This window comes from Lynx rufus, unplaced genomic scaffold (assembly GCF_022079265.1).
Source record: "Lynx rufus isolate CCGP_SWC_20201006 ecotype Redwood Valley unplaced genomic scaffold, mLynRuf1.p SCAF_8, whole genome shotgun sequence".
NCBI lineage: Eukaryota > Metazoa > Chordata > Mammalia > Carnivora > Felidae > Lynx > Lynx rufus.
In genome coordinates this window covers 100,347,401-100,362,864 of record NW_025814896.1, presented here as the reverse complement: position 1 = coordinate 100,362,864, position 15,464 = coordinate 100,347,401, and the positions used below count along the sequence as shown (strand labels likewise).

General features: G+C 47.3%; 1 protein-coding gene across 1 annotated transcript in view; it reads right to left on the bottom strand.

The window, feature by feature from the left end:
• Positions 1 to 265: 265 nt before the first annotated feature.
• The window catches only part of TCF7L1 (transcription factor 7 like 1), a 157,672-nt gene continuing 142,473 nt past the window's right edge, over positions 266 to 15,464 (bottom strand). Inside the window, exons 5-12 of the mRNA XM_047068588.1 lie at positions 7,308 to 7,440; positions 6,106 to 6,208; positions 5,720 to 5,803; positions 4,830 to 4,973; positions 3,956 to 4,115; positions 3,762 to 3,869; positions 2,754 to 2,829; positions 266 to 1,626 (exon numbers count right to left, since the gene is read on the bottom strand). Of these exons, the coding sequence (XP_046924544.1) occupies positions 1,193 to 1,626; positions 2,754 to 2,829; positions 3,762 to 3,869; positions 3,956 to 4,115; positions 4,830 to 4,973; positions 5,720 to 5,803; positions 6,106 to 6,208; positions 7,308 to 7,440 (1,242 nt within the window). The 3' untranslated portion in view covers positions 266 to 1,192. The remainder of the gene's footprint in view (positions 1,627 to 2,753; positions 2,830 to 3,761; positions 3,870 to 3,955; positions 4,116 to 4,829; positions 4,974 to 5,719; positions 5,804 to 6,105; positions 6,209 to 7,307; positions 7,441 to 15,464) is intronic.

Sequence of the window (15,464 nt, the reverse complement as noted above, 5' to 3'; positions counted from 1 at the left end):
AATTATAAGATAAATGAAAATAAAGATTCCTCTCTTTGGATCTCAGTTATTGATGCTGACTGGTCTCTGTACATTTGAGGCTGAACGTTGGGTTGCATTTTTCCGTCAGGCATGTTTTCATATTCTCCCCTCCCCGGGCCCCACAAAAATCCAGCACAGGGCTTGGTATGAAGATGGGGGCTTGATTCAACAGAAGGACTAAAATACTCAGAAAAGGTCTTGCAACTGCAATTTTATTTTCTTTTGTGAAAATAAACAACTGGAAGTTTAAATTGCTCCAAAAAACCCCATAAAAACAAAAAGAAATACACACAGAAGAAGCATGTGAGGTGATGGGGGGAGGGAGGAGGGAGTTTCGACCTTTGGCAGATTGTGCTAGCACTGACCCAGGGGACAAGAGCCAGGCCTGGGGGCCAGGTCTCGTCTGCCACTCTGGGACCAGGAGAAGAGGTCTGGACTGGTGAGGGGGTGGCACAGAGACTTCTTCACCGAGGAAGTGGCAGGCACCTTGAATCCCTTTAAATGTGGGGGAAGAACCATTTCGGAGGACCTCTCTTCCCACCAAAAGCTGGAGGTTGTTGGGTTAGGGCCCACTGAGGAAAAAGGGATGCTGGTGGAGACAAATCAGGCAAAGGTGGCTTCTCACGTGATGACAGCCTTACCCTGGGCAGAGGACGGAGATGAAGGCAAGAACCCACGGAGCTGAGCAAAGGAGAAAAACTCGGTGAGGGAAAAGAAAATGTCCAGGAGCGCCATCTAGATGAAGAGGCAGCAGGCTAGAGGCCCAGTGACGGCCAACATGCGGACTGGGAAGGGAGGGGGGCACGTGGGAGCGATGAGAACAGGGAGCAGGGCAGAAAGTGAAAGAGGTAGAGAGAAGGGGGTCTTCTGCCCAGGCCCATCCACCACTGCACATACAGGAAGAATAACACGCTACTTTTCAGTTCTCTTTCTTTTAAAGATTTTTTTTTTTGTTTTGTTTTGTTTTTTAAAAAAGCCTTAAGATCAGCTACTGGTTACATCTACAAAACGTAAAGTGCTGTTGTTACCAGTCACTTTACAGAACAGTCCAGAGTGGTCAAATATTGACCAATAAAGTTTCCTTTTTTTTTTTTTTTTTTTTTCCGTTGTTTCTTCTGAATCATTACTACTCGACGAGTCACTTGACAGCCTGCATAGGTCAGGGGGCAGCTCAGTGGGCAGACTTGGTAACCAAGGAAAGAGGCTGGGCCTGGAGGACCGGGAGGGCCTGGTGGGCATGGAGCGTGGTGGGGAAGGAGGGGGGGGAAGTCAGCAGAGCTGTGGGCAGGGACCCGAGGGGGAGGGGCCGGGAGAGGAGTGGGGGCTGGCTGCCCATCTGGCCAGAGGAGGTGGCTGTCGCCTTAGCGGACAGGAAGGCGGCCGAGTGTAGAGCCAGCTGGGCCCGGCTCTCCGGCTTGGTGGTGAGGGAGAGGGGCTGGGCTTGCTCCGAGTGGGTTGCAGCAGGGGCAGCAGGCGACGCCAAGGCCGCGGAAGGGGTGGCCGGGGAGTCGAGCATGCTGCCGTGGGAAGAGGCAGGGCTGTCACACGACTTCTCGGGGGGCAGGTACTGAACACATGGCTTCTTGCTCTTGGAGGCCAGAGCACCTACGGGGGAGAAAAGATACACGAAAGGCTGAGCAGCTAGTGGCCGTGGGTGAGGCGGAACACAAGGATGCTCAGTGGGAGGGGAGGGAGGGCCTGAAATTACATCTGAGGCTTTCAAGACCAGGAAGCTGCATTCAGGGACACCTAGAGCACGGAGAAGGGGCAACGTCAAAGTGACAAAGACCTATTCAGCATCTGATAGCAGGGAAAACAGCTCGGTCTATTGCACCGTCACCTTCCTTGCCTAAATCTTACCACTGCGGGAGACAGATCTCCATTCAATGTGCCTTAAAATCTCTGCCTTAGGGTGCTGAGAGGGCACAGCACCTGCTAAGCAGGGAGGTATACGGTGGGTTGGGCAGCACGTACACACTTTACTTATGTGTCCTCATACGTAAACGAATGTACAAATTATATAGACGAACGAAAAGAAAGAGAAAGGGAGAAAGAAGAGAGTAACAGCATGTTGGTACCAGCTGCTCTACACTTGTCCAGAGGTGTGCATGAGGTGAGGGGCACAAGGTGAGGGGCATGACCTAAATGCCTGTCACCGCATGAGCATCTCCGTGGCAGGTGTGACCGCAGTGTGAAAAGACAGAGCACATCATTTTGGCACAAAGCGGTCCCCATACCAAGCAAACTCTTTCGGGGTTCGACCAACCAAACCTTGCAGGAAACCTGCTTCTATTGGATTCACAAATAGGTGGCATGTCGGTCTCTGCTGCGCCCCCTTCCCGACTGAATTCCAGAGGTCATTTCAAATATCTCCAATTTTTACCTTATACATTTATTTGAGAACCCTCAAATAAGATGCAACTCAACTGAACTGAATGCCTAGGCTTTGAAGTGGGAGAGTGCTGGGATCAAATCCTGCCTCCGCCATTTAACAAGCGGAATGACTGGGAAGATCCAACTTCTCTGAGCCTTTTAATCTGCCATCTCTAAAAAGGGGATAATAATAACACCCACCTGGGTATGCAAGAGGCTCCCAAGAGGCAGAGGCCCTGAAAATGGCAGCTATTATGAAACAGCGCTGTCGCTGTACCCTTCAGAGAGCCAGGAACAACCCACAGGCAGGCGCGACTGTGATGGCGGGAAGAAGAGCCGGCGCCCTCCTTAGGACTCACCCTCTGCCTCTTGGACTTGCTGCTGGGACTGTGTCTGTGACAGCTGCTTTTCTCTCTTCCTCTTCTTTTTCTTACCCTGAAAATTATGGCCAAAGAAAGGGGTAACCAGGGACAGCTCTTTAGGGGGACAGAAGATACTGCCCATACTGCCCTTGACCCTGGGTGAGAAGCTGGGGGTGGAGGGGAGTCACTCAGGTCACACTCTCCACAGAAGCCTCTGAGGAGCCTTCCTGGAATGTGCCTTCCCTTCCCCATTCGATTCCTCCCCCTCCAACCCAATGTCCTGGCCTCCTTGGAAGGCCTCACCCTTCAGTGCCCTTGGGCACTGCTCCAGTGTGATTCTCGATCTTTTTTGAGGGGACTCAGGCCCCATTGAGAATCTAAGGCAGCTCTGAGGCCTCTCACCAGAAAGAAAAAAAAAAAGCAAATAAGAACAGACATACAAAAATCTGTCTTGTTTCGAAGAGTTTTTAGAAATGCCAGCTGAGGTGGCTCAGTCGGTTGAGCGTTCAACTTTGGCTCAGGTCATGATCTCATGGCTCATGGGTTCAAGCCCCACGTCGGGCTTTGGGCTGACAGAGCAGAGCCTGCTTTGGATTCTCTGTCTCCCTCTCTCTCTGCCCCTCCCCTGCTTGCACTCTCTCTTTTAAAAATAAACATTAAAAAAAAAATGCCAGCTGAGGCTCATACATTGTTCTCCAAGCCCCAGGTTCAGAACCCTTGGCTGGTGACACCCTTGCCACCAGAGCCAGAACATAGCTCGCACTGCACCTTGACTTATGGACTCGAAGGCTGAATCCACCTCAAACGAGAGGGTACAGATTTACCTCGGTCCATAGGACGTCAACACCATGTCCTTGTTGACCTCCTGAGAATTAAAATGCCTTCCTTATTTCTAGAGCAATAGAGCCTTCTCCCTGGCCTTAAGTGTCCTCTATAAATGCAGCCACGTCCCCCTCCCCGCTTCCTCTCGCAGATGCTGCCGTCGGGGCCCGAGGGGGCACGTACGTAGTTGTCCCGGGCTGACCAGGTCGGGTAGAGCTGGGAGTGAAGTTGCCGCTCCTTCCGGGCCAGTTCATAGTACTTGGCCTGTTCTTCTCGGGACAAGTTGTGCCACTGCGGAGAGAGGGTCAGAGATGACGGGGAGCAGGAATGCGGGGGTCGCTGACCCGCACAGCCTGGAGGGAAACAGCGGATCCTACCTTTCTTCCCAGGATTTGGTTAATGGCCGCACTCTCCTTCAGGGTGCACTCGGCCACCACCTTGGCCCTCATCTCCTTCATATATAACATGAAGGCATTAAGAGGCTTCTTCACGTGGGGTTTCTTTTCTTCCTCCTTTTTCACCGTGACTGGTGATTTCCTGGGGAGTCACAAAGCTGTCGGTTAGCAAGAGTCAGTGGTCACCCTGTCACCCGACCCGCAATCCATGCCCCTCACGAGTGCCCGCGGGGAGGAGGGATGACCGGCTGTCATCCATTCAAGTTGCCACGGCTGCTTACAGCCCCCGAGTGTCTTCCACAAGCAGCCCTCAGCCTTGGGATGACCTCAGGCCATAGTCTATGAAAGGCTCCTGAAGAAGGAGCAGAGGAGCTGGTGAGAGCCCCCTGTCACAGGTGATAGAGAGGAAAGGGGGCAGGGCGCTTTGGGCAGAAGCAAGAGCGAGTCTCCCCGCCATGAGGCGTGGACTTTGGCTTTCCTGCTGTCTTCATGGCTCAGTGGACACAGCACAGGCCTTGCTGGTAGTCTCAACTCCGCTACCGGTCAGCTATGGACCTGGAGAAAATCCTCCCTTAAGGGCTCATGTTTTCATGCATAAGGGAGAGGGGGAAGGAAGCCAAAAGCATTCTCAGGTCCTCTTTCAGCCTCTAAATCCTGTCTGTAAAACTCTCCTCACTGTGAGAAAAGATGTCTGAGAGGATGGGGACACAGAGAGTCAAAGGGAGCAATTCCTAGGAGAAAGGGTATGGCTGAGGGAGGCTGCTGGCTGCCTGCTAAATGCCACCAGGGAGAAAAATAAATGGCATCTGCCGCTCGGAGACTGGCCACCGTCCCATCCAGGCTGCCTGATACTCACGCGCTCACGGCGGGGCTCAGGCTGGGGGGTGCTGGCTCCTGCTTGACAATGGGGGAGACGATGGCGGGGTGGGGAATCCCTGAGGTGGGCAGACCAGGATGGGCCGGAGCCACCATGTGAGGAGAGAACCGACTGGAAACCAGGCTGTGTATCGGGGGGAAACAAGTGACAACATGAGGGTTCAGGCTGAATGCTTGTCACCCGGCAGAGGACCCGGTGGCTGCCTGCCTTTATGGCAGAGCTCGGTAAATACCTCTGCCATGGCAGACTTTGAGGAATGGAAGCCCATTCACCGACCTCGACAGAACCAGGTTTGGGAAACACCCAACAAACCTCCCCTTCCCACACAAACGCACAGGACTCCTGTATTTCGTACTGGACGCAGGTAGGATGAAAATCCAAAAGAAGGTGTGGCGGGTCAGAGGCCAGTGTCCGCAATGGGGAACCACACCATATGCCGTGCGTTCCACTTCCTTTGTGACCACAGGTACCATTGTCAGGTAGATCCGGCCCCTGGGACAGGAGCCCCCTTTGCTGTTCTCTCTCCTGACATCACTTCAGGAAACACTAATCATCTCCAGTCTCTGGCTTCAGTGCCACAAAGCCCAGCAGGTGGGGGGACGTGTGGGGATGCTGAGCACTAGGGCTTTGAAATTCTTCCCTTAGAGAGATGGGCAAAGAACGAGCCGAGTCTGTGGTCTCCATTCCGACCATACAGTATGTACGAGGAGGCGCCTCAGCAAAGGGGGGTGGGGAGAAAAGGTGAGCCTGTGCCTCCCAGTTTAGGGCCAAGAGAAAGCTCTCCATGGTCACAAATGACAAGGACACGAATAGAGGACCGTTCTCTGCAAGGGAACTTCATGCTCACAGCCCCCAGTCCCGGGACTCACCTGGACATTGAGGCGTTCATGGCGAGGGCAGGGTAGGGGTGCCGGAAGCCACCAGGAGGAAGGGAGTACATGGGCTGTCCTTGCCTATAAGGGCCGGGAGCACGGAAATCTGGTCAGCATACTGGTTACAATGGGACTGTTCAGGACAGGGAAGGAGAGGGGGCTGGAAGAAAGGATGAAAGACAGAGGGCAGGAAGTAGGAAGTAAGAGTGGGGAGCTAGCTGCCCAAGGGAGAGAAGGGAGGTCTGAGCCGTGGGCTTTGATGAGAGAGCTCCACTGTGGGAGGTGGGGGTGCTGCACACAGATCCCAGAGCACGCTGGAGGTACAGGAGGCCGAGCACAGCATGAGGAAGAAGGAGGGTAAGAAAGTCTGCTAGTTTCCTTACTGCGGGACGAGCCAGCCGAGAGGATGAGGGATTTGTCCGACAGCTCCAGGAGACAGTGGGTAATATGGAGACAGCTCAGATGGGTGAGGGGGCCGGGGGATTCCTGCTTCAAAGAGACATGTGTCAGACTGTTCCCTGGCCCTACCAAAGCACCTTAAAATAACACCAAATGGGAAGTCCCTTGCCCCATGTCCCCAAGTGTGCTGGAGCACGGAAGGCCTTTCATTGTCCTTGCCTTCTGTCATCTCTCCAGCTCTGCTGGCCGGTGAGTCAAGGACATATTCGAGGAAGGCAGGACGAACACAGCTTCTCTCTGGCTACATGGATCCCACCTATCAGCAGGAGTAATTTCCAGCTGCTTACATAGGAGTCATCCAAGAAAGGGGCCAGAAATCTTGGACTGAGAGACCCAAGACATTCTCCGGAGTCATCAGCTAACTACCCCTTTAGAAAACCTGCCTCATTCATGGAGAAGTAAACTTTGGATTTCTATGCCACTTTTGTCCTCCTCATTATTTGTAACTTACAGTAACTTTGATTTCCTTAAAGAGGGGTTCCAAAAATACTTTGAGCCACTGCAACTCTGGGAATTTGATGAAGCTATGTTTCCCTAAGATGGACAGTTCTGGTGAGCAATTCAAAAAAAAGAGAAGAAAAGAAAAGAAAAAAGAAAAGAAAAATCCAGCTCGGCCTTACCTCTTTAAAGCTATACTTAGAAGTCTGGCTAGATTGGTAACTCTATTTGAAAATGTTCAGTGTAAGGCAAAGGTCTTGGTTTAGGAAGGCACGGCCTCCAGCCGGGCTAGAGTTCAAGGTCAGTGAAAAAGATTCCCACCCACCCCCACTTCCAGCTCATTGCACCCCACAGTATTAAGAGAGTCTAAATAAAGTAAAGAATCTAAAGTAAAGGATCTATGGCAGAAGAGTGCCATCTCCTTACTGTGGAGCCAGGCCCTGACACTGCCTCACAGAATTTCCTTTAATCCTCACAATGCCTCGATGATGTGGAAGGGACACAGGAGGTGTGGATGAAAACACTGAAAGGGCTAATGTCAGTGGGCAGGGTTATGGGCTCTTGGGAGTTGAAGACATGACCTGAACCCAGGGCTGCCGATTCCAGGGTCATTATGTTCCCTGAGAAGACAAGCCTGCCCCACTGGAGCTCTCTGCACGGGGGCCAGCCTGGACGGCAGATGACTCACCTGTCTTTGGATCGATCTCTGGGGAGAGATGTGTGGGAGGGGAGCCAGGGGAGAAGTGGTCGTTGCTGTAGGTGATGAGGGGCGTCAACGGGTGCATGTGATGCGGGGGCTGAACAACAGGAACTTTATTAGACTGAAAGAGAGAAAAAGACTAGGCATGGTTACCAAGGAGACAGAGAATACAATCCGCTGTTATTTACTGTGTCCAATATGTGCCAGGTATTTTCCATGCAATAGCCCATCCAGCCCTCAGACAGCCCTGGAAAGAAAGTAGCAGTCTACACGGCAGGGAAAGAACCAACAGAATTAGAGGAGGGATTACACCCACCTTCCAACATACCTACTCTTTAAAACAACATATATTTACTCCATGTATGCTGTGCAGTACAAAATGCTATATATAGGTGATTGAGTTATCATCTGCACTCTGTGTAATCTCAGTGAAGTTTAAAAGGTTCAACACACCCTTTCCAAATAAATTTCATAGAAATAGTAGCTCACAAGCTCAAGTCTGAGGCTGGGAAACAGACCAGTGGGGAATTGTCACCGTGAGACCTCATGGAACCAGCTGTCATGTTCAGGCTTTACAGACACAATCCAAGAGCACTTAAAACAGGTCTCCCTGTAGCACTTCAAACACAGCTAACCTAATTACCACATTTCCTTGAAAACACCAGCAAATGCAAGAAGTACCATTATTTTATAGAACTGTTAAAGAAGGAAAAAAACCACTGGCATGCCACTGACACATCCTGATTTCTGAGATTTAAAGTGGGAAAAACCTGTAAGTCCTAGAATTGGTGAACTGAATTAAATTGTTTTAATCCAATCTGAGTTAACAATCAGGGTTTTATTATAAAAAAAAAAAAGAGCTACAATTTATTGAGCCCTTCACTACAAGCACAGGGCTAGGCAATACATCTATTCCTTATAACCTAGCAAAGAAGCTGTGATGACCCCATTCGAGGGATGAAGAAACAGCTCAGAAAGATTAAGTGGCTTAGCCATAGCCAAGGACACGGAGCTACTAAATGGCAGAACTGGATTCATGTCAGCCGTTTAGAGCTTTAACAAACCAGAGTGTTTTCTCTGGTCCTACCTGCCTCCCCAAGAGCCCAAACATATATCTGCCAGAAAGGACTGACATACATTTTCCTGCATAATAAGGTAAATGAATTACATACAAGTGGAGAAGAGATTTGCTCTGAAAAGAGATCTGCAATATGGAGGATGATCTGGAGGCAGCCCAAGGGCTACGTTTCCAAACTGCTGTCTTTCCATTTGAATTTTTCATTTCATAGACTCTGGGAGCCCTTTTTTTCTTTCTCACAGTGCCCATTTGGTGCTCCTAATGCAAATCTCGATCCGTATGTCAATATATCCGTGTGCTGACAGGTAGTCTTGCTCTATGTTCAGTAGGCTAAGCAGAGAGAAGAGGCAGAATACTGGAGCAAGGTCCCCAACCTGGAGAGTCCAGCTCCCAGACCCGCCTATGCGAGGCAGAGAGTTCAGACTGTTCATAACCCACACCACTAGGTGGCGCTGGCACATGACCAGGTGCTGTGGGTCTGGAACCACTTCCTATCACCTCTCAATCCCAGTGGGCTCAGTTGACTTTTACCTATAAATTCTAAAATCATTTTCTTACTTTTTTTCCTGTTCCCTGACTGGCTTTTGAAGGTATCTCTATGTACACGAACAAACAGCACAAATAAGAGTATAAGAATTATTTTAAGGTCAGATTTCTTGGAACCTAATGTATTTAAATGGTGCATTAGGGTTTCCTGGAAACAGCTTTGTCTAAAGGATGATTTTTTGGTATCATAAAAGCAACAGAATGATTACTAAAGTAATAGTAAATGATAAAAGAATCACACAGAATGATTACAATTAAAAAAAAAATACATAAACGCTATGTTAAAAAAAAAAAAAAAAAGACAAGAAACCCACCAAAATGTAAGCAGTAGGTATGTCTGAGTGGTGGAGTTATGGGTGATTTTGTTTTTCTTGTTTCTATTTCTGTATTTTCCAACTGTAATTACTGTCTATATAAAAAAGTACACTTATGATGAATCAAAAAAAAAAAAAAAAACAAACCCCACAAATTGTATTATAAAGCATTTAGAAAACACAACCACACTAGCCTAATCCAGCCCCTATTATCATTTTGGTATATCTCCATTCATTTCTACTTTGTGTACATCTGGTTTTTTATTTACATTAATTTACATCATTTGTACCAATTTTTTAAAAATTTTTTGAATGTTTATTTTTGAGAGAGAGAGGGGGGGAGGGAGAGAGAGAGAGAGAGAGAACGAGTGGGGGAGAGGCAGAGAGAGAGGAAGACACAGAATCCGAAGCAGGCTCCAGGCTCTGAGCTGTCAGCACAGAGCCTGACGCGGGGCTTGAACTCACAGACTGTGAGATCATGACCTGGCCACTCAGGTGCCCCACCAATTTTTTTTAATTAATGTTTTTTTCAGCTTTTCTGAGGTATAATTGACAAATAAAACTGAAATCTATTTGAAGTGTACAGTATGATTCTTTGATATATGTATTTATGGCCATCTAAAAATACTTAACAGTATTGTGAAATCCTGACTGCCTATGTACTGGTGAGCCTGACCTCACCAGAAGCTTGCAAACAACACTGAATAGGTAGCAAAGTACAAAGCAGAGAAATGTGAGTTATATTAAAAAGGTAGGCATCCTCACTTAAATGCTCTGAAAGTTATTACTGTTCCCATTAGGTGGCATCATTGTCCAGAAAATGGATTGGGAGGCAGTGGGTTCACAGAAAGAGAAAGGAGGGTAAACTTTTCCTTGATCAGTCTGGAAGATGTGGCCTCTGGGCCTGATAATTGAGAATTGCCTCCCCAAGGAAGGTTCTCCTTAGAGGCTACTGTTCCAGTAAAAGTTCCCACTCTTTTCTCTTCTCAGCCGCCCTCAGTGGCAGGATGTCCACAGCATAAACTCAGGCCAAGTGCAGGAATATCAGGAACCACTCTGCACCTCCCAATGGGAAACCTCAGTACAAATAATGCGCACAAGCGAAGCCATGGGGTTCACTTAGCACAGCAGCTGAGTCCAGATTTACCTGAGGAAGAGCATCTCATAGCCATTCAGAAGGACCTGAATCCTTCTGCAGTCACGTAGACCCAACCCTTTTCCAGTTCAAGTCCTTCTCGAATGTTTTAATCTGTTTCTAGAGTTGGTCCAAGCCAAAGTTCCTTAAACTCTGGGTCCTTGAAGAAGCAGTGCCTCCTCTCCCACCATTAAAGACTAATTTCAAGTTTAAAGTAAAGCTAGCGCCACACAGCTCTAGCACAGCCAGAGAGACCATCCCTCCACAAGGCCCCTCTCCTTCAACTGGTCATTGGAGACGTCCACAAAGCCTCCTGGCTCCTATTGTTCATTCACTATTGTCTTTTCTTCCCGATCCTGATTTCAGAGATCAAAAGGATAAGGTTTCTTAGATCAGGCAAAGATGAGTCTTGGCTTTGTGGTACCACTCATAAAGCAGCACAGACTGGCCAACAGACTGCCCAGGAAAGATACTGAGAGTTCCAATAGGTTGCTAACTGTATCTGATTTTATGTATTTAAAAACCCTATTCTATCTCCATCCATTTGTCTGCTTACTGATGGAAACAACCTTCTCTGTGGGGGCTGGAACTGTGTTCAAGAGACTATGCCTAACCACAGGGCTCAGGGGGATGGGGGGAAAGAAACTGGAATAATTGCTAAAATATCAGCCTATTCACAGCGTTGTAATGCCCGTAGGGAGGAAGAGGGTCTGAAGTGGTCATGAAGGCCGGAAGAGGACTGGTTTCTCCCAACGCAGGGCTATCTGCTGAGAACAGTCAACTGCCAAAGAAAGAGGGTTTCCAAGGACTTGCTGGCCCCCGCTACAAGTTCAATGTTAACTCCAATTCTAACAGTGACAGACGATCAGTTGGGCCAGGGGTCTCTGAATTTTTTTTTGACCACACAACTTAATAAAAAGTGTCAGTTCTACCATGTTTTGTTTGTTTGCTTATTTGTTCCTTTGGTTTGTGTTCTTAGTAGTATTTTCAATCTAAGTTTATTGCAGGAATCTTTCAAAGCTACTTGTCCATTTCCTCATGGGTTATTTTACTTAAAACTAGGTAATTTGTGGGGCGCCTGGGAGGCTCAGTTCATTAAGCATCTGACTCTTGATCTCAGCTCAGGTCACGATCTCACAGTTTGTGAGTCGAGCCCCGTGTTGGGCTCTGCTGACAGCACGGAGCCTGCTTGGAATCCTCTCTTCCTCTCTCTCTGCCCCTACCCAACTCGTGCTCTCTCTCTCTCAAAATACATAAATAAACTTAAAAAAAAAAACAAAACTCGGCAAATTGAAAATCGATGTAGCTGGGCTCAGGTGAACTGTCATTTGCTGAGAACCAACAAGTAGGTGAAGTTCATGCTATTGATCCCCCCCTCACATTCCATACAGTAACGATGAACTTCTGCCTAATGATTTTAGTGACAGTGTTTTTACCTCTGACCTGTACCTCAATGGAACATCCTGTGTGTGCACAACTTTTTGGAGACAACCAACTGGACTCACTGCTCAAGCTTGGAGAGAGAACAACTTTCTTTGCATGTACCCTATTTCAGGCCCTAGGAACTCTTTCCTTAAATTCCTTACGTGTTTCTTTCCTAGCCCTATAGATGGGCATATCACTTAATAAAATCAGTATTCCCTCTCTCTGACGAGAACTCATCAAGCATTGAAAGACAAACACCTTGTTCTCTGAGGTCTTCTGTTTCCCTCATATGCCACAGTCTCTGGACTCCTCACTGTTTTCTGGCCACCTGTCTCTAAATTAGCCCCATGTCTTTCTTAAAATTAGTAAAATATCCCAAAGGGAGTTGGCCAGTTGGTAGTGCAGAAAATAAGATAGAAAGATTTACATATAATAGAACCAGGGCCACATAGGAACCTAATCAAAGTTGGTGGGGGGGGGAACCTCAATTCTCTCTCTGAGCGTGCGCACACGCGTGCGCGCGCACACACACACACACACACACACACCTCTAACAAATACTACTTGAAAGGCAAAATGTAAGCTTTTTGCCATTCTGTCGTTGTATCCTATTAAGGGAAGGAAGTCTGAAGTTATGCGTCTCCTATATGGATTTTTCCTCTACTGAGAGAAATGGAAATCCACACTTTTATGTATTGGGTAAATGTTTGTGGAGACTGTCTGTACCGTAGGCACTGAGTTGGACAGCCAAAGGGCTGGAGGCTGATAGAGCAGAGACGGAAGAATCGGGGTCTCTGATGACATAGATGGATTGCTTAACTGCCTGGCTCTGCAGAAAACACTGATCACAACAATAAAAGCAGTAGGATAAATTCCTTTCTTGTTTCGCTACCAAAAAAAAAAAAAAAAAAAAAAGAAAAAAGAAAAAGAGAGAGAGAGAGAAGAGGAACAAGTATTTATATTGTACCTACTATATGCCAGCAGTTGCTTGCTCTAGGTCTTGTGAATGCACTAGAGACTCATCTATTTAGGCAGAAATATCTATTCTCATGGTACTTATATTCTAATTGGAGAGATGGAATATAAGTAACATAAACCGCGCAGTAGTAGTGAGAAATGCTAAGGAGAAAAACTAAGTCAAGGGCGAAGGGAGTGTGGGTTGTGACGCAGGTTGAACAGGGAAAGCCTCAAGCAGAAAACGACTTTTGAATAAATACCTGAAGGAAGTGGGGTGCTAGATGTGTGGATAGCTAGGGGAAGAGCATTTTGGCAGAAGGAACACCAGTGCAGTGGCTTTGAGGTGGGCAGTGTGCTCAGCATGTTTGAAGAACCACAGGGAGGCCAGTGGACTGGAGCAGAAAGAAGAAATGAGGACACGGGGCTCCATGTGACTGTATTAACAAATGCTTTCTGGGCTCCTCACCCGCGGCAAGCAGTTGTGCTGCAGGACAGAAGACGTAAGGATAAACCAAGAGTTTCTGTGGGGCAACGGGTGAGACCAGGTTTAGAGAACTGGAATGTGTTTCAGGTCCTTCTAAGCAGCGTCACATTTTTGAGGTCCTTGCAAAGTGGACTGTGCATAAAATTCTTGAGATAAATCTTTTTCCTTATCAAAACTCTCCTTCTCTGCCCTTGTGTTTGCTGGCATTGAAAATGGCAAAAGAGGGGCGCCTGGGTGGCTCAGTTGGTTAAGAATTCAACTCTTGATTTCGGCTCAGGTCATGATATCATGATTTGTGAGTTTGAGCCCCCACACTGGGCTCCTGACAGTGCGGAGCCTGCTTGGGATTCTCTCTCCCCACTCCCACCTCTCTCAAAACAAAACAAAAACAAAAACAAAAAAACCCCAAAAACCAAACCAAGCCAAAAACAAACAAAAAACACAAACAAACAAAAACTTTAAAAAGAAAAAAAAAAGAAAACGACAAAAGAAACCCTTTATTTTTGTTTCTTTGATACTGTCCTTTTTTCCTCCCCTGCACATATGCTTGTAGGAAAAAAAGATTAAACCCTCACATTTCAAATCATTGTCAGGATGTACACAGGTGAATGTCCATTTTCATTTAGGTGAACTCTTCTGATCTATAAATTCAAGTGTTTGTTTCTAAACCCCGGCTTCACCTCTCTCACTGCCTTTTGTCGTTTTCATTGGCTTGGTCTCTTTTGCAGGAACACATCTGTTGGCTGTTTTCGTAGCTTCTGTCCTCTACACCTTGTCATCTTTTCCAGAGTGTTTTCGGTGCACAGACTGGACTTGTCACAATGACTGCTCTGCTGCTCTACAGTAAGATTCATGAGCTGGGAGACAGAGTAAGAATCTCCCAAAGCTAACTTCTCCATAGCAGAAACTAGTAAAGGGATGGAGGCAGGTAATCCCCAATGACTGCCCAAACTAGAGGGTGAAAGTCTGATGAAAAACAGGACACGCACACGACTGCAAAGCGTCTCCCTACAGAGAGTACTTATTAGTTACAAACGGAGAAAGAGCCACTTCACAGTGGAAACACACGGCAGACACCAACTTAACCGAATGATTAAAGCTGACATCTCCACTATGGGGACAGATGGACACCGGGAGCCTGCCCCCCCAATGTGAGGCACTGAGGAGGACACAACATCAGTGCAGTAGTGTTCTTGCTGAAGACACATGACTGGAGCCTAACCAGGAGAAAACAGACAAACCCTAGAGGGAGGACATTCTACAAAATAGCTGCTCAGTACTTCTCAAAAAACATCAAGGTCAGGAAAGACAAAGGCTGAGGGACCCTGCTAGATAAAAGGAGACAAGGGACATGGCAGGTAAATGCCACGTGTGATCCTGGATTGGACTCTGGCCAGGGAAAAGTACATGGTTGTAATGGATACCATTGGGACATTTGCCAAAGTTTGAATATATACCATGGGTTAGAGAGTAATGTGAAATGTTCACTTCTTGATTTTGATAACTGTACTGCAGTCATTGTAAGGCAATATCTTTGTTCTTAGGAGATACATCCCAAGTAGTATCCAGGGATAAAGGGGCATAGTGTCTCCAACTTACTCTCAAATTGTTAAAAAAATCTGTACATATATGTACATGTGTATATATGCATGTACACACACATACACACACACACACACACACACACACACACACACACACACACACACAAAGGGAGAGGGACAAAGCATGGGACAAAAATTTCTGAATCTGGATAAATGTATATGGCAGTTCCTATGGTGCCTGGGTGGTTCAGTAGGTTAAGTGTCCAACTCCTGATTTCGGCTCAGGTCATGATCTTGTGGTTTGTGAGTTTGGGCCCCACAGTGGGCTCTGCACTGATAGCTCAGAGCCTGCTTGGGATTCTCTCTCTCCCTCTCTCTCTGCCCCTCCCCTGCTTGCTCGCTCTCAAAATTAAAAAAAAAAAAAAAAAAAAAAAAGGGAGTCCTTGTATTATTCTTGTAATATTTCTGAAAGTTTAAAATTATACCCAAACAAAGAATTAATACTGCACAATAAGAATTGAAATCAGTATTGGAGGCAAACCAAAGCAGCAACAAGCTATGTGGTGAGTTTTGAAGTGTTTTGGGTCCACAGCAGGTATACCAGTAAGAATATGGAGAAACTATGCACAATTTAAAAAGGGAAACCTAGGGGCACCTGGGTG